The 18,966-nt window shown below is 39.9% G+C and overlaps 1 protein-coding gene across 4 annotated transcripts in view; it reads left to right on the top strand.

The window, feature by feature from the left end:
- IQCH (IQ motif containing H) overlaps nt 1-18,966 on the top strand; it is a 146,873-nt gene that overhangs the window by 122,448 nt on the left and 5,459 nt on the right. For 2 of the 4 annotated variants that reach the window (XM_078150624.1, XM_078150625.1), the window contains exon 8: nt 15,721-15,782. In XM_078150624.1, the coding sequence (XP_078006750.1) occupies nt 15,721-15,782 (62 nt within the window). Of the gene's footprint in view, nt 1-2,981; nt 3,105-15,720; nt 15,783-18,966 lie in introns of all 4 variants that reach the window. The other 2 variants (XM_078150622.1, XM_078150623.1) reach the window with 2 other exon arrangements.

An 18,966-nucleotide genomic window follows, 5' to 3' on the forward strand; every position in this document is an offset into this window, starting at 1 on the left:
TGGGGATGTTTTGGCTCTAATTTCAGACTGTTTTCTTTCTGAAACACAATCCCTATTTATTATTTTAGAGGCTAGAATGACAACCCATCTTCCATCAGGAAGACATTCAAGGTGCCATATTTTTTTATTCCACTACACAAGAATTACATCCACATGATCACAGGATTTAGTTCAGGAAAGAACTTTAGAGGCCATCTAATTCACCCCCTTCGTTTTGCAGAGGAGGACATTGAGGACCATGCTTCTTGGTCCTCACAGACAAGAGAGGCAGACTCTAATGGCTCACTTTCTCCCAAGCCATGATACAGATTGTGCCAGCCAAGTGCCCACTTTCTCGTTTTCTTCGGCCTAGTCTCAGCTTTTATACGATGGTGGCATAAGAGAAGTTTAGAAGACAAAAATAACCTTGGAATTATCTTGTGAATTCATGGTAATTACCATGCAATTACATGCTCAGTAACCACAATGGAATTCTAGAGTATTTACAGTTCACTTATATCTACAGATCGCTCTGGCTTCCATGCCTTCATTTTTTAAAGTGAGTGTATTATGGGACAGTGCAGCTAAACGGCTAGGCCTGGTGGCCATTGTTCTTTGCATTGACAGACAGGCAGAGCTGGTCTCGCTTTAATCCAGACTAACCCTAGACTACCTTTATCACCCCTTTGATGACCCTGAGTGAGTCCTGAAGAGTCAGTCTATCCCTTTACAAGAGGTTGCTCATATCCTATGTATCCTTGGAGTTCCGTAGCAGCAAACACTGACTGACTGGAATCCCCTAAATGATTTTATCTGAACAGCAAATAAACCACAGAGGGAAAGGGGAAAGGGTATCCAGTTTAGAAAGTTATACTGTCTCAGACATACAACACAAGACACTTACTAGCTGTGTGACCCTGGGCAAGTCACTTAACCTTGATTGCCTAGCCGAAAGAAAGAAAGAAAGAAAGAAAAAGAGAGAGAGAGAGAGAGAGAGAAGAGAGAGAGAGAGAAAGAGAGAGAGAGAGAGAGAGAAAGAAAGAGAAAGAAAGAAAGAAAGAAAGAAAGAAAGAAAGAAAGAAAGAAAGAGAAGGAAAGAAGGAAAGAAAGAAAGAAAGAAGGAAAGAAGGAAAGAAAGAAGGAAAGAAAGAAGGAAAAAAGAAAGAAAGAAGGAAAAAAAGAAAGAAAGAAAGAAAGAAAGAAAGAAAGAAAGAAAGAAAGAAAGAAAGAAAGAAAGAAAGAAAGAAAGTTATACTGTTATTCCCTGGTATAATACTAAATAGTTTCCTTTATTCTTATAGTTTAAAAAAATCCATTGACTAGATGCCTTTCTGTCCTGGTAGAACCAGCTAGAACTTGCACTCCCTCCACTGACACAACTTTTGAGAACCTGGGGTCATCTGCATGATGAAACATTGCCAGAAGAATTTAATAGAAGAATAAGACTGACAACTACTTGAAGTTGAATCACAATGGCTACACATAAAGTTATGAGAGGCTCAGAACACTAGAGAGAGAGAGAGAGAGAGAGAGAGAGAGAGAGAGAGAGAGAGAGAGAGAGAGAGAGAGAGAGAGAGAGAGAGAGAGAGAGAGATACTGGTGAGAGCTAGGCTGGCTAAAGCCCACAGAGGATTAGCTTTTATCAAAAGAACTCAAAAAAAAAAGAGCAAAGAACAGGAACAGCAACAAGAGGTAGAAATATTGCCCATGGAAAAAATTCATAGCACCTGGCTGTGGATCAGGAAACCCGGGTTCTCACCTTGGCTCTGCCTCTTAAAAACTGTGTGAACTTGAGGAATTCATCTCCCTTCTCTGGGCTTCAGTTCCCTCATCTATCAGATGAGAAGTCTGGAATAGCTGCTGCTCATTGATTCTCCTTCCAGTTCTAAATGTCCAAAATTCTAAGCTGTCAAAGGGGAAAAGGTGTCAGAAAAGGATAACAAATAACCTCTGTGGGGGTGATGGCCTAGTGTCTCTGCATAGCCAGATCCAGAGCCCCTCCTTTGGTCATAGTGGAAGGAGGATGGGGGTATTTAATATAGCAGTTGAAAATAAGCCTCAGATCTTCTTAGCATTTGCTGGCAGGACCCACCCCTCCTTGACCTTCCACCCATGGCCACCCTAAATCCATGAGTAACTGTGCATACCTATTCCTTACAGCACCTCAGAGGCTTCTAAAGCACAGTCTCTGCCTCGGGTTGGGATCCAAACTTTCCATACCAGAGTAATCACAATGACTGGCTATACATTCTAGTCTCCAGATTAACAATTGTCATAAACTTTTGCATCATGATAACTGACCCCTATGACACATTTATATTTTACTAGTCACTTTACATCTGATAATAAAGGGAGCCTGACATCCTGGATAGAGCCAGGAAGACTTGGGTCTAACTCCCACATTGGCTCTGTAACCCTGGGCAATTCACTTGACCTCTCATGCTGTAGGCAAGCCTCCACAATTCTAAGTTGTAGAGAAGATGCCAACCTGAATTGATAGAAATACTTTGCTCACCCAGAAGTTCCCTATATCAATGAAATCACAGGTCCAGCCCCTATCCCTATTTCAGGATAACTTAGTGAGGCAAGTAATACAACTATTACTATCCCCATTCTATAAATGAAAAAAAAACTGAGGTCCAATGAGATCAAAGGTCACACATCTAAGTCTTCTGACTGCAAATTCATTGTTTTTCCTACCACAACACAGCTTCCAAGAACAGAGCACATCTGATTTCCGGAAGAAAATAAATTGTGCTGACAGGCTGCCAGATTCCTAATACTTAATTTTGTCAGTGATTGTATTTTAGATACTTTCAGGAAATATTAAAGACTGTTCAGGCTTTACAATAACTGAACTCTTTGGCAGGCTTCCCACTGGTATCAGCAAGAGATACGCAAGGGATGATAGCCAAAGAAAGTCCTAAATTCTCCATGAAGGAGTCCATAACAGTACTGTTTTAAGGTCAAATGCTCACACCTAATTACATGGTCTCTTCCAGCTTGCTACATCTATTCGCTATGCAGTGATGTCCAACAGCCTGATGCACAGCAACCTCACCCTAGTCTTCTACAGTGTTTTCCTCCAGATGTGTAAGGCCCATGGCATAGGATACGATGTGGAGGTAGGACTAGTGAAAGTTAACCAGTACCTGTTGGGATGGAAAATGTCACCTGCTTAAGCCAATTCAACTCATTTTGTCATCTTGGGAAAATACCTCCACTGGTCCTTCATGGTTTTCAGAAGTATCTACTCTTCACACTACAGTACCCTTATTTTGGGCTCCGGGTTTGCACAACCATCAGGGTTGCAGTCAAGTGTTCTGATGTCTTATTTGCATGCACATCTAATGATGCCCATATACCTCGGCAAACCAAATATTTCAATATAATTGACTGAATACAGAAAGAATGAATCAACCCAGACGGCTGCAGTTGGGATTAATTGTTCTAGCTACAACACACAGCCCCTCTGGAATTAAAGTTTTATTCCCCAAATGATTGAACAGAAACACTTTTTCCTGTGCCCAGAAGGTTCCTAAACTTAACTCTGTTTTTTATCAACCTCAAGGTTATTCTACTTACTCTGGATTCCTCAAAGCAGAGATGGTATAATTTGAGGGAAACTGTGAAGTTTTCTTGCCTCCTCCTCCCCCCCAAAAAAATCACTTTCCTTACTATTTACTGATTATTGAAATCCCATAACTCCATATTTATTCCTTTGGTTTACAAGATCGGCCTCTGTTAAAATGCAGATGCCTTAGGAAATTTGCACACTTAGGCCTCATTAGTCATTTACATCTTAGGGTGATTTGAATTTAGCAGACATTTTCTTGAAGTTATATTTTGAAAGAAAAGAGGAGAAAATGTGGAGCTGGTACCCAGAGAGTGGAAGTAAGAAGGTGCAGTGAGGAAGGCCTAAGGGTTCCAAAGATAAACTTCAACTGCCTAACAGTGTACTTGCCCCTGAGGCAGACATATTAAAACTGGGTTCTCAGAAGAAAGTAGGGATAAAAGGGGAAAAAAATGGAGGTGGGAGAGAAGAAACAAAAGTAAATAGCTAGCATTGATAAAATGCTTTAAGGATCCTTATAACAACCTTGTGAAGTAAGTACTATTACAGATGAAGAAATTGATGCTTAAGAGAGGTTAAGTGACTTCCCCCAGTTCACACACATAGTAAATCTTCAAGAAAGGGATTTAAACTCAGGTCTTCTTGACTCAAAATCTGCTCTTACCAATTGAGCCAATTAGTTCAGAAAGAACCAGAAAAGAAAGAGGAGAAGGGGGGAAAAGGTCTAGTAGGTGGGAAAATTATAAAAAGAAAAAGGAAAAGAAAAGAAAGAAAAAATAGACATTTCTGAAAGGAAGTAAGGAAAAAAACATTAAAAGAGAGATACCGAAATGATGCAATAATAAAGATCTGGTACAAGAAATTTCCTTGTGGGTTACATGACTACTCAGAAGTCCAAGAGACTTCTTTTTTTTCCTCTTCCTTAGAACCTTTCCCCATGTATTAGATAAGTTCTTTTTTTTTGGGGGGGGGATGTGAGGCGATCAAGGTTAAGTGACTTGTCCAGGGTCCCACAGGTAGTAAGTGTCAGGTGTATGAGGCTAAATTTGAACTCAGATCCTCCTGACTCCAAGGCCAGAGCTCTGTCCTAGCTGCCCCCTGTTAGGTAAGTTCTCATAACTTCTTACAAAGTTATCCCTTGGGAAAACTTATGAATGGGGGTGAGGAAGGTCCACTTTAAATGAAATGCTTCTTCTAGGTGTCTTTTTAGAACAACCATCATGTTAAGCATTAGCTTTATTTTCTTACCCAAGTAACTAAACCTCTCTCAGTCTCACCATCTACCTCATAGGGCTTTTTGTTTTGTTTTATTTTGGTTTTTGCTTTTTTTTTTTTGAGAATTAATGGCATTATGTATGTAAAACACTTTGTAAATTTTATGATGCTATCTCAATGTGAGTTAATAGTGATACTAATATGGAACAAGAGCAACAAAAACATGGATGTTAATGTTACTATCTACAAATTGCAGATTTAAAAAGTTGTTTTAAGGAAACTAAATAACTTCTATAACATTGCAGAGTCAGTCAGTCTGTGGGAGAATTGGATCTGAGTGTGTGTGTGTGTGTGTGTGTGTGTGTGTGTACATTTTTTAAAACCATAATTCCACTGTAACCTCAGCTCCGTCTGCTCTTCTTCATTCCTGGCCCCATGCTGTTGCCTAGGAAACTCCTCCCTACTCAGCCACTGGCACTGCCCAGCTTTTTACCTGCTCTAATTCAGCTTTGTCCGTACCAGCTTGAAGCTAAAGAAAAGGCAAGATTACAGAGATCAAAACAAAATGTATTTGTCTAATCATGTAGAGAACCTCCTCCAGGTAGCAGAAAGGTTGGACACCTGGATTATCAGAGGTTTTTGGAGATGGAGCTACCTTTGCAGAAATACATGTGGCCTAATACCCACTGGATAGGGGAAGAAAGAATTTGTAATGCTTTGTCCATTCAGAGGGATGCAGAGGAGAAAGTTAAATATGATACGATTATTCAACAAGGACCATCCAAGGACAAGGTCATTTATAGTAAGTACACTGACTAGGTTCCCAAAGAAGTTATGAATGCAGATGACCCAGACCTGCAAAGACCTGACAAAGAAACTATTAAAGAAATGACAGAAAACACACAAGTAGCTCTAGAGAAATCTGTGCCTCCAGAATGTGGGTGCAACCATGCAATTGTCAATAAACTTGTCCTAGCTCAGTACATCTAATATGCACCATCTCAGCAAGGAATAGTTTTTAATCCCATAGAGAAGCAATGAGTTATTTGGATGGTAGAAATATAAAAAGATCCAAAGGAGCCTCCAAGTTTCAAAATGAATAAGCAGTAGCTAAGTTGTTAGCCATCTGTGTTAAAACTTAAGAGGACTTGAATGAATTAATATCAGAAATGAATACAGAAAGGGGTAGAATCCACGAGTCCATTTTTCTCTCTATGCGATCATTTCCACTGTTTATAATATAATGGTTTCATTCTTTTGAAGAAACATCAAGTGACTTCTTTCCTTTTCAAAGCCTCTTTCAAAGAGCAATATGAACTTACAATTGACATGTTTTCTCTTGGAAAGTGAATTCATTGAGATTGGGTTCAGCCCTGGTAAGTTTTCATTTCTACCAACTAGACTGAAGCTACTACAATCCTCCCATTGATCCTTAAATTAAATGAACCCTATAGTGGCTGCCAGGTAATGAAAAGAATCACGTTGGTATGCGTTGTGTTGTGTGGTTAGATAGATGAATACTGAAAATAAATGTGTATGTACATGCATGCATACCTCTGTGTGTGTCTGTGTGTCTGTGTGTGTATGTACTAATGGCTTCTGGGGCCAGGGTTGTACTTGTCCCTAGGCAAATTTGTGATGTGATTTGATGATTCTTCCCTGCCCTCCTAAATGTCTCTCTTCCCTACCAGCTTCATCATGCAGCTGTGATGTAGTGACATTAACAGTCAAAAAATTGATTCAAATCCCAACTCTACTTACTACCTGTGTAACATCCTGTGTTACTTGGGGAAGTCACTTAATTTCTCTTGACCTTCAATTTCCTTATCCATCAAATGAGAGCTTTGAGCTCTGAGATCTCATATTGTTCTAGATCCTATGTTCCTATGGCTGAAGTTTCTGAATGAGTTAGAGCATTCAAGGCATGGCAGAGGTGCAGAAAAGACATTTCCCAAAATACTAGATTCAAAGTGAAAATACTCATTGGGAGAACCAGGATTTCCTTTTCCATGAGACCACAGAACAGGTTGTTTGATGTATGAGTAATGGTACTCTCTGTCAGGTTCATGACCATGTAGGGAAATGAAATGTGTCTAACAACTCATGAGTTCTTTAGCATCTTTGATACCTGGCAAAGCTAAAGACAAGGAGACATCCTGGCTGTGGAAAATATTATAGCGATGACAGTGAGGAGCAAGTAGCATCTAGGGTAAGTCAAGTCAGGAGCCATAATGGAGACATAGCAGGCAAGCAATCAAATACAGCCTTGGCACTCCAGTGAAATCTTCATCTTCAGCCCTGACACCAACCTGGCATACAAGGAAGGATCCTGCTGAGACTTTACCTATGCCATCCCTATCAAAGCCATAAATTTTGGCAGCACTTAAATTGCAGATTACTTTGAAGGAAAAGGGGAATGAAATTCTACTTTCTCAGAGTGTGAATGAGGTTTTTTTTTCTTTTTGCTTTTCTATTCATTTCTGTACAGATTAAATGTTTTACTGTTCCAGTGCTGTTCCTTGTTAGCCAAGCAAGTAACTGAATACCTAGACCTGAGTTAGCTAAGTTCTCAGTTTTCTAATTGGATAAGGGAAAAGCAAGCCAAATAAGCAAATTTACTATTTTTAAAATCACCAGGGAACAAACAATTCTCAAAGAAAAATTGCACACTGTTTGGAATCATATGGAAGATTGCTTCAGGTCACTAATAGAGAAATACAAATCAAAACAGCTCTTACCTCAAATCTAGAAAATTGGCAAAGATTACAAAAGATGTAAATGGGCAATGTGGAAGAGCTTTGGAAAAACAATTGCACTAATATATGGTTTGTGAAACAGTGAATTGATCTAATCATTCTGGAAAACAATTTGGAGTTATTCTTAAAAAATGACCAAGATGTTGATACCTTTTGACTCAGAGTTCCCACTGCTGGCATATAATCCAAGGAGGGCCCAGATAGGAAGAAGGGCCTAAATGCATCAAAATGTTCACAATCACAGTTTTTGTAGTAGCAAAGAACTGGAAACAAATAGATGCTCATTGATTGTAGAAGTGCTAGACAAATCGTGGCACATGAATATAATGGAATATTACCGCACCAACAACAAATACAAAGAATTCAGAGAAGCTTGGGAATACTTACAAAGCAAGGAGAATCAAGAAAATAATACACACAATGGCTACGACAATGTAAATAGAAGAAAACAAAAGAATGAAACTGAATGCTGTGATTATAATAATCAAGAAGCTTGGCCTTAGAGAGAGCTGAGAAAATGTACCTCCCTCCTTTCTTTGCAGAGGTGGGGAATATTGAATATACTGTCAGATTGTTTTATATGTGGGACAGTTTTGATTAGCTGGTTTTTTGTCATTTCAAAAGTTCTTTGTTACAAGGGATGATGGTTCATCCATTCCCTTGTCGGGGAGGAGGGACATATTCAGAAATAAAAGTGATATAAAAAACATAAGATATCAATAAGATTTTCAAAAAATTAAAAATCCACATGGTTTGATCCTAAGTACACAAGAGTCCATAGCTGGTTATACCTGTAATCTATCTGGAGTCTGTCCAGGATTAAAATTGATGCTTTACATTAAGATTTTACTGTATAGTTCAAAAATGTATATGTTAGAGGGCAGCAAGGCGACGCAGTGGATACAGCACCGGCCCTGGAGTCAGGAGGACCTGAGTTCAAATCTGGTCTCAGACACATGATACTCATTAGCTGTGTGACCCTGGGCAAATCACTTAACCCCAATTGCCTCACCAAATAAAAAAAAAGAAAAAAGTATATGTTAAATCCCCCTCTAGCATCTAAGTTCTTTGAGATTATGGCTGTTTTCTTTGAATCTTTATTTCCCCAGCACCAAGCACAGTGCCTGGAACATCACAGGCATTTAACAAATGCTTGGTGATTGAAAGTTACCTGTACTAGTACTGCAGGAATCCAGACTAGCCTCGTTTCCTTTTAGGCCAGAGTTACTAGATTGGCAGACTGGGAAATGTTATAGATGTCATTTAAACTAGATTTTAGCAAATGATTTGCCAGTGTTGTTCCAGCTATTGCGGAAAAGAAGCAGAACGGTGTTCTAGAGCAGAAGTCTCCAGCTTTTTATTGCACACTGCCATTGGTTAAAAAAAAATTAGGCACACTCCTCTAATATACGTATACTTACCTGTTTCCTAGTTATAGTCATGTATTACTGCACTAAAATTTACACACAAAAAAATCCAGACAGTTTAAAAGGATAAGATGAAGATGAAATATTTAATCCTTGTCAATAGGGAGCCACTGGAGTTTATGAGTAGGAGAGAGACTGCTTTAGGAAAATCACTTTGACAGCTATGTGGGGGATGGTTTAGAAAGGAGGGTAGAATTAAGTGAAAGGAGAATAATGAGGTCATTGCAATAATTCAGGCGAGATGAAGCATGAGCAGTTGAAAATGACACCAAGATTGCAAACTTGAGTAACTGGAAAGATGGTGCCCTCAACAGAAATAGGGAAGTATGGAAGAAGGGTGGGTTTGGGAGCAAAGATAATATAATAAACTCTGTGAGATATTTTGCAAATCTCTGCAACTCATTATGTCCCACTGAAAATGAAAAGGGGAAGAAGAAGAGAGGCATGGCTCTTAACCACCCAGTCACTGCCCCTAGAGCCAAAGTCTATCCTCCCAAGCCTATCTTCAATGCTATGAGGTGATCTGAGGGAAAGGCAATGAGTATGTTGGGCAGGTAGAAGGTGGGTTCCAATGATAACAGCTGGGTGCCTAGGTGGAGGCTAATTTTAAAACTGCCCTCAGGGCAAGATGCATGGTAGGGATATTGGGAACTTGCACAGCAGAGGAAAGGGATAGAATAGGGGAATGTTAAAGAATAAGAATAAGCATGGCTTTGTTGGAAATAAACCCTGTGACTTGCTGTGGGGAAGAGACTGGGGAGTGACTCATCTTTCCACTCTCTGATTGGTTGATCATACATCCCTTGGGGTCAGGCCGCACACCTTTGGGGTTAGAACCTACCCTCTGCTTTGCAGACAACTGATCTAGATGACAGGGCAAAGGGATTCTGAACTGATTGAATGGCTAGCCCCAAAGAATGATGACCATTAATGGCTTGATGTCAACTAGAAAGCATTTCTCTAGTTGAGTGTTCCAGGGCCCTGTGCTTGACCATGTGTTGTTATCAATGAATTGGATATAGGTGTAGATGGAATGCTTATTCAAAGTGCAAATAACATAAAGCTAGGAGGAATAGCTATCAAACCAGACATCAGAGACATGACCTCAAACTTCAGTGGACTAAAACATTGGATGGAATCTAATAAGATAAAATTAAAGGTTATAAATTTAAAGTTTCATAGTTGGTGGCCAAATCACAGGATTTTAGTGTATCACAAATCCGATGAATTGATGCTGTGATATGATGGTCAAAAAGTCTAATGTGATCTTAGGCTGCATTAAGACAGGTGGTCTCAAGGATTAGGAAAGTGATAGCCCACGTACCTGCCCCTGAGGGATCTGCAGTTCTGGGCCCTACATTAATAAGATAGGATATGGCAAGAGAAACACAATGAACACAGTGAAGGCCTTCAAGATCAAGCAATGTGAGGACTAAATGAAGTAACTGAGGATGTTTCATCTGGAGAAGAGGAAAGGCACATGATAGCTGTCTTCGAGTGTTTGAAAGAGCTGTCTTATGCAAGAGAGTGTGATCCCAGAGGACAGAATGAGGAATGATGGGTAGAAGTTGCAAAGAGGAACATTTAGACTTGTTATAAGCAAAAACAAAGTATTCAAATAAGGGGAAATTTTCTAACAGATAGGGCGATTCAAAAGTGGGATGGGGTGCCTAGATAGGCAGTTGGTTCCCCTTCTTTACAGGCCTCAGAACCAAGGCTAAATGACCACTTGTCTGTTAAGTATAGAAAGGATTCAGGTATAGTTTGAACTAGATGTCATTGGGGATCCCTTAGAACTCTGAGAATCTGTGATTCCATAATTTTAAGAGTAAACTCTTTAGGGAAGTCCTTGACTTGGCAGACATCAAAAAATTTAGCACTATGCTATACTCTGGAACAGAGAGTGAGACTGATAACTGTGCAACTCCGCCTCACTTACATCCAATTCATCTGCAAGTCAAGACATCAACCCATGATGACACTGGTCCTCTTTGAAGATGGAGAAACAACAACAACCATTCACAAGAATGCCCAAAGCTGGAGTATTTTAAATGCATATTGCTAGACATTCTGGGGAACCTGGACCCTGGACAAGAAGTTAAATGGAACTAGAATATGGCCCTTCTACTGCTTTTATTTAATTCTGCCAAGAATGATGCCATAGATTTCACTTCTTGTTGATGTTTTAGCAGGAGTCATGGCTGCTCATCTGTGCTTTAGCATGTCAGAAGATGAGGAAAATGTGGACACTCACAACTAATGTGTTATTGGTTTAAGTGATCAACTGAAGGAGTCAAATCACCTAACTTTGGTTTCAACTTAGAAAAGCATAAGGAAGAACCAGCAATAATATGATGCTCCACTTTGCTGATGGGAACTCCAGCCAGGGAATCAAAACCTAACTTCAAAAAAAAACAAATCATAAGATAGTGGACTGATTGAGAGCCACTACATACCAAATAGTTGAAAGATTGGCTATCAGTTTATGAAATAGCCCTAATGAATGATTAAGGACCTACTAAAATGGTGTATTTTGACCACCTAATCCCCATATGGGGAGCTTTGCACTCCATGGTGAGCAGGACGAGAGAAGTAATAGGGAATCAAAGATGCAGGTTCCAAAAGAAAGTTTTCAAACTGTTTCAGATCAACGATTGGTATTAGATGATGTTCTATAGGGGGGAGACATGGGTCAAATTCTCGATGAAGACAAAACTTTATATTGCCATTCATCAAGAATTCCTTGGCCTGAAATGGATTTCTGTCCAGAAGCAGGGAGAGCAAATGCAGAGGCCATCCCTTTTCTGCTCAATGAGCAGAATGTAGCGGCCCCAAGAGAAGAGAGGCCACCTATAGTCTGATTTATTCGGGTCTGAAGACATCACCATTCATCCTGAGTCATATACTGGCCCACAATAAGGCCTATGGGCCAATAAGTTTAAAGCTACTGACCCTTCCACGTGGGGTCAGATGTGAAACCTGGTGGCTGCAGAAGTTGGAAGGTTATATGACCAACGACCTGATTGATGAATGACATTCTTAAGGTGATAAGTATCAGGCAAGATAAGGTGATCAGAACAGTTTTGTACTCGTTGGTGAAATATATATATATATATATTGAATTTTTGATGAATTTTTTTCTTTTTTTACAGCAGGGAAGATATAATAGGCATGGCTAAGGGAAGAAAAGGATACCTAGGTGGTAAAGTGCATAGAGTGCCGGGCCTGGAGTCAGAAAGACTTATCTTCCTGAGTTCAAATCTGGCCTCAGACATTTACTAGCTGTGTGATCCCAGGCAAGTTACTTCACCCTGTTTGCCTCAATTTCCTCATCTGCAAAATGATCTGGAGAAGGAAATGGCAAACCACTCCAGTATCTTTACCAAGAAAACCCCAAATGGAGTCATGAAGAATTGGACATAAATGAAAATGACCAAACAACAACAAAAGAGAAGAAAGGGACTACATTTCCCACCATGCTGAACTAAGAATTAGAATCCTCTTTGGGAGAAGACGGACTCTGTTCCTGTGAGGGTGTGCTTCCTGTGAGGCCTACTGGTCCCATAACACAGGTTGGTTTACATCAGGGGGACTGACAGAGAAAAGTAACGGGATGAAGGAGTAACAGTGGCCTCTGCAAGGTTCCTGACCAACTGAGGCAGTGACAGCATCTAGAAATCGGTCCTGGAGTATCCCATAGGTCCCACAAAAGAGAGAAGATGTGGCATCCTGGCTGAGGAAAATTTGGCAAACTGACCACAAACAGGAATAGCAAGTAATGTCTCAGGAAAGCTAAGATGGGAGTTTTATTGGAAATAGTGACGACGGAGAATCGAGCTATCAATTCAATTGAATTCAGACTTGGTCCATCACTGAATTCTTAATTTTCAGCCCTGAAACTTATCCTGGAGAATAATGAGGGTACTAAGACTTTGCTTCTGCCTTCCCTATGAGAGCGATGAGTTTTGGTAGAACTCAAGTTCCAAAACACTCTGAAGGTAAAGGGGGAATAAAACCATATCCTTTCCAGAAAGTGAGCAAGACTGTTTTCTGTTGCTTTATTATTCATTTCTGTTCTGATTAAATGTATTATTATTTCAGTACTCTTCTTGAATTCATTAGCATGGTAAACAGATTATAAAAACTTAACTTCAGAAGTTACCTGTTTGGCAATTCTCAGATGAAGAAATTAAAGCCATCTATAGTCATACGAAAAAATGCTCTAAATCACTATTGATTAGAGAAATGCAAATCAAAACAACTCTGAGGTGTCACATCACACCTATCAGATTGGCCAACATGACAAAAAAGGAATATAATAAATGTTGGAGAAGATGTGGGAAAATTAGAACACTAATGCATTGTTGGTAGAGTTATGAAAGGATCCAACCATTTTGGAGAGCAATTTGGAACTATGCTCAAAGGTCTATAAAAATGTGCATACCCTTTGTCCCAGCAATAGGGCTTCTAGGGCTATATGCCTGAGAGATCATACAAATGAGAAAAGTACCCACATGTACAAAAATATACATAGCAACTCTTTTTGTGGTGGCAAAGAATTGGAAAATTGAGAGGATGCCCATCAACTGGGGAAAGGCTGAGCAAGTTGTGGTATATGAATGTAGTGGAATACTATTGTGCTGTAAGAAATGATGAACAGGCTGACTTCACAAAAACCTGGAAAGACTTGTATGGTCTGATGCTGAGTGAAGTGAGCAGAACCAGGAGAACGTTGTACACAGTAACAGCCATATTGTGCAATGACTAATATTGATAAACTTAACCCTTCTCTGCAATACAAGGATCTAAGTAAGACATCTCCAAAGGCCTCGTGATGGAAAATGCTATCCACATCTAAAGAAAGAACTATGGAGTTTGAATGCAGATCAAAGCATACTATTTGCTATTTTTTTTCTTCTGTTGTGTTTTGTTTCTTCTTTCTGGTGGTTGTTCCTATTGGTTCTAATCCTTCCTTACATCACTAATGTGAAAATATGTTTAATAGGAATGTTTATGTATAGCCTGTATCAGATTGTGCGCTGTCTTGGGGAGGGAAGTGGGAAGGGAGGGGGGAAAATTTTGAAGTTCAGAACTTATGGAAGTTATTGTTGATAATTCAAAATAAATTAATTTTAAAATAAATTTTAAAAAAAGAAGTTGCCTGTTTTGTAATTCAGCAGAAGCAAAGCAAACTATATAGTTTTGTAAACATCTACAGTTTTCAAAATATCTACAATTTGGATCTAAGTATATTAGGATCCAGATTCACTGGCTACAAGAGATCCATTCCATTGGAGGGAGGGGAAAAAATGCTTACTATGTGTCAGGCACTGTGCTAAACACTTTACAAACATTTTCTCTTTTGAACCTCAGAACGACCCAAGGAGGTGGGTGCTTTTGTTATTTATTCCCATTTTACACTTGAGGAAATTGAGGCAGACAGAAATTAAGTGACTTGCTCAAGCTAGTAAGTGCCTAAGGCTGAATCTGAATGACAGAGGTCTTCTTGACTCCAGGCCTAGCATTCTATCTACTGCACCACCTCGCTGCCTCACAGCCTTAGCTTTGGGGCTAGAATATTGCTGCATTTCAAGAGTCTTCTGTGTAAATGCAAATTCCCCATGCACATTGTCTTACAACAATAAGTTGTCAGTCATTGTCACTTTAAGAGCTATTAGTTTATCATATTGCTTTCCAGTAGTTTGCTAGAGAAAGTGGTGCACAGGAGAGATTCACATAGTAGGAGGTCAGGATAAGAGAATAGAAAAACTAAGGTCATGGGAAGCTGCTACAGAAGACAGCCCTGGACAAGATACCGCAGCTAGGAAATGTTATGGGGGTACTGGTGCTTGGGAAGGACTTTTAGATGTAAACATATCCATCTTTGCTTTATTCTTCTGCATGACTTAGTCCTGTCTGAGCCTAAATGTAACCATTTTTTAAAATACAAAATAAAACCTCAAAAGAAAACTCTGAATAAGTCATTCACTTCTATTACTTTAGCTTGATGATTAGAAAATAGAAATTCTGGGCTCAGTTCTTGAAGAGCTCTACATGGTCCACAGTTGCATGAGACAGAACACTTCTGGGATGTTTTGTTCATATAAAAACATTTATAGTATTTAATTATGGGTGATGCTCCCAAAACATCTGGTCAGTCCAGAGCCAAATCTGACAACATTCATCTATTATAAAGGAAGATGTAACCTGTGTGTCAATGAAGAAATCCTGAAATATGAAGCTCTCACTGAAAGTGATTTGTTGCAATTCAGTTTCACAGACATTTATTAAGTACTTGCTATGTGCAAGACAGTATGTAATTAGATGTGTTAGTAATTAGAAGCACAGAATCTTAGAATTGGAAGAGACCTTAAAGGTCATTTCATCCAACCTGCCACTTAACTTTGGGATTCCTTCCTCAACATCTCAGATGCTACCTCTTCTTGAATGCTTCTGCGGAAAGGGAGATTATTACTACCAGAAGTCAATCCATTCTGTTCTTGGAGCAAGACAATATTAGAAAGTTGTTTATAATGGGCCTCTAACTTCAGCTAATCGGTCTTAGATCTGCTTTCTGGAGCTACACACACACACACACACACACACACACACACACACACACACACACAAACATACACACCACACATTTTCTCCCTCCTCCATTTGATAAACAGTTATTTCTTCATTTCATGCTTTGAGTGGTGTTAAGTTGAATGCTTTCTTTATGTTTCCTTTAAGAAAAATAAATATTTCTTCTCCAATTTTGCAGGAAAAACAAGGAACAGTTGTTTTATTATATGAAACTCAGAAGAGGTATAGATTGGGAATACTGTGAGTATGAAATATTTGAGTACAGTTAAACAAAGAAATAAGCTGTTGCAACTGACTGCAATTCTATTTTTATGTATTTTAATCAAAGTGCTGATTTATTGAAAGACCATTTAATTCTGTGTAGAAAAACAGACAGTATTGCACAAAGTGGCCCTTTAACACGTTGGTTTTGTAAAATGATTGATTTATTGCCAAAAGGTTAGTTGTGACAGCTATCTACGCAAGCACATGAGCACACATGCACACAAACACATGCATGTTACATCTCTGAAGAAGGGAAGCTGGGAATAAGCTCACCTGGGATGGTCCAAATAAGCAGCATTAAGCATCTGACCACGGCTTTCACCACTGCTTTCCCAATTTCAGTGTGTGGCATTTGTGAACTCTGGTACAGCATGAGCCCCAACCCCAAGCTGACACACATTTCTATGAACATTCACAATCAGAGCACAAGAGGAGAAACCCAAGGCCAAATGCCACAAGTACCCTCAGCCCCAACGAGTCTCTCTCCTGTGCTCAAATCCATTGACCCCATGCTCCTTTTACCTGGTATAGGCCAATTTCCAAAGGTAACAGCCCCTTTCCTAGCTCAGCATACCCCTAAATAATCCAGCACAAGTATCTCTCTCTACTCATCTTAGCTGTTCTCTGAAGCAGTAAAGACATCAAAGGACTGACAGCCTGCTCTATTTTATACACATCACTTACTTACCCTTCTTTCTGCACTGTCCAGGCTTCACAGTGGCCCCATTCTCCTTAGTACATTGACAAGGAGTTGAGGAGAGAGAATAGGAAGACTGGGGATATGACCCACGGATTCATTCATTTAACTATTTGCAGGACACTGTGATAGACATGAGGATGAATAAAGCGTAACCTTTTTCCTCAAAGAGTTTATAGTCTACTATTATAACATACTAATATTACAAGCATGCAACTAACCATAATACAAGCCAGACTATATATCATAAGAGAGGTTTGAACAGACTGTTACAAGAGTTCATACAAAGAAGAGATCATATATGGTTGATAAGACTCAAGGAAGGTTCTGTGAATAAGATGGGACTTGAGCTGGGCCTTGAAGGACATATAGAATTCTAACAAATACAGAAGGGGGTGGGAAGTAGAAGGAGTGCTGTGGCAGAGTGATGGAGGAAGCACTCTACCGTTTCAGAAAAAGGAGACAGCGTGGACAAAAGCATGAAAGCCCAAATGTAAGCACTCTCGGGGAAGATCATCTTGTCAAGGTTGACTAAATTGTCAAGAAGGTGTGGGGAACTGCAGGAAATAAGGTTAAAAAGATGGGTTAGGGGGGAAAAAAAGAAAAGCAAAAAATGTTAGGTCGGTAGAAAGAGAACTAGAGACTCCCTGATCAGGTGGGAAGCCTTGTCACTCGAGCGCTCAAAAAAGAGTCCTAGTGATTAGTCGAGATGTTCCATAAAATGGTAGGACCCCTGGACCCCCCCCTTTTCCTTAATCCTGGTAGTGACTTCAGGCAGTCTTCCACGGGTGTTCACTAGGGCTGCCTACTACCGATTTGCTATTCCTCAATTCATCCCTATATTACATGCATTTGTCTCCAGGATCTCTTGTTCTTCCTAGCGTTAGCAATGTAGTTAGAATATTGTTTTAACCATAGATCTAGACATTTTAGAGCTGGAAGGGATCTCAGAATTCTCTTAGATGTCATGTGAATATTCAGCTCTCTTCCCAAAAAGCACCTCCTTCCTGTGGCAAGTAACCCCACCTATTGGCTAGTCTTTTGTTCGTTCAAGTGCTCCTTAACCTATTCACGCCCGAATCACTTCAGCTTTCTATTTGCTCTTATCTAGTGGCAAGAAATAAACAAATAAGATGCAGTTGGAATACTGAGTTCAACTTCTTCTCACTGTCTATGGTGGTAGGGATAAATCTACTATGAGCACATACATGAAAACAGCTTTGATTTGACTCCCTTTCCTCAGCCTTCCCTCAAGCCTGATCCTCAAGCCTTTACCTTCCCTGAAGAAAATAGAAATTTATCATTAGAGCCTGAAAGCTAGTGGCAAGCCGTGTTTTTGTTCTCTTCTCACCAAATCTCTCCCTCTGGTACCATAGGAAGATGAGGAAGAACTCAGGGAACCAAGCAACAGCAGTCCCTCCAGGTTGGTGAGGAGTTTGGGGTTATCAGAGATCAGGAAGAGGTGGTCAGGGAATCTAGGAAGGAAGGAAAGGTTGGAAGGAGGGCAGATCTCAAAGGTTAAATCTAAGAAACACATCAGTTAAGTTAAGGCATTAGGGTTTCCTTTGGTAAGTTCTACCTCGGCTTGCACAAATCTGGGCCTGCATCTAGTGTTTCCAGCTGGGAAAGAAATGTAATTATAGGCCATGGGCTAAGCACTGGGAATACAAAGAAAGCCAAAAGCACCAAATCAGCTCCTGCCTTTAAGGAGCTTCCATAGGAATGGGGGAACCAACATGCAGATGAGAGGAAGCCATGGGAGTTTATTGAGCAGGGTTTGACTTGGGCAGACCTACAGATCAGAGGTCTGTCTCTAGAACTTTTCTCTAGCAGTTCATTGAACTTCTCTTATGACATTTCAAGTCTGTCTTGCAGCAGTTTCTTGTACTTTCCCTATTTCCTCTTTTAGATTATAAAAGCCCTTCCCTATCCAGAAGGTTCTGCCCTCTCTGAAGGAAGCCTTCCCAGCCCCTCCAGTCACTTACGCCCTCCCCTCTAAGCCTCCCTGCCTTCTTCTCCATATCTATCATTTAAATACTTCCATATTTGGTGTTCTCTCTCTCATTAGTATGTAAGTTCCTCAAAGACCAAGACTGATTTTGCACTTTTGCCTTTCTTTGTGTTCCCAGTGCCTAGCACAGAGTAAGTACTTTATGCTTGTTAATTGATTGAATGATCAGCTGATTCTGACAAAACTTGCTGAGGCTTTCTTTTCAAGTGTCCCACCTACTAGTGGACAGGAGGTCTGATGAGGTCTGATGACTAGCAGGTTGTCAGATAACGGAAAAAGTCATTAATTAGTAAGAGGAGTTTAGGATTGAGGACTGGTGTCTAGGGCAGTGCTGTCATGGTCAAAGTACATATTTGTTTTAAGTTTGTAGCACTCAGCCATTTGTACTACTCTCCAGATCTTCACCTTTCTTCATAAAGACTTGGTTCAAAAGTTCAATTGTGTAAGGACAG

The sequence above is a fragment of the Phascolarctos cinereus genome, unplaced genomic scaffold, assembly GCF_003287225.1.
Source record: "Phascolarctos cinereus isolate Bilbo 61053 unplaced genomic scaffold, phaCin_HiC Scaffold_3;HRSCAF=262, whole genome shotgun sequence".
Lineage (NCBI taxonomy): Eukaryota > Metazoa > Chordata > Mammalia > Diprotodontia > Phascolarctidae > Phascolarctos > Phascolarctos cinereus.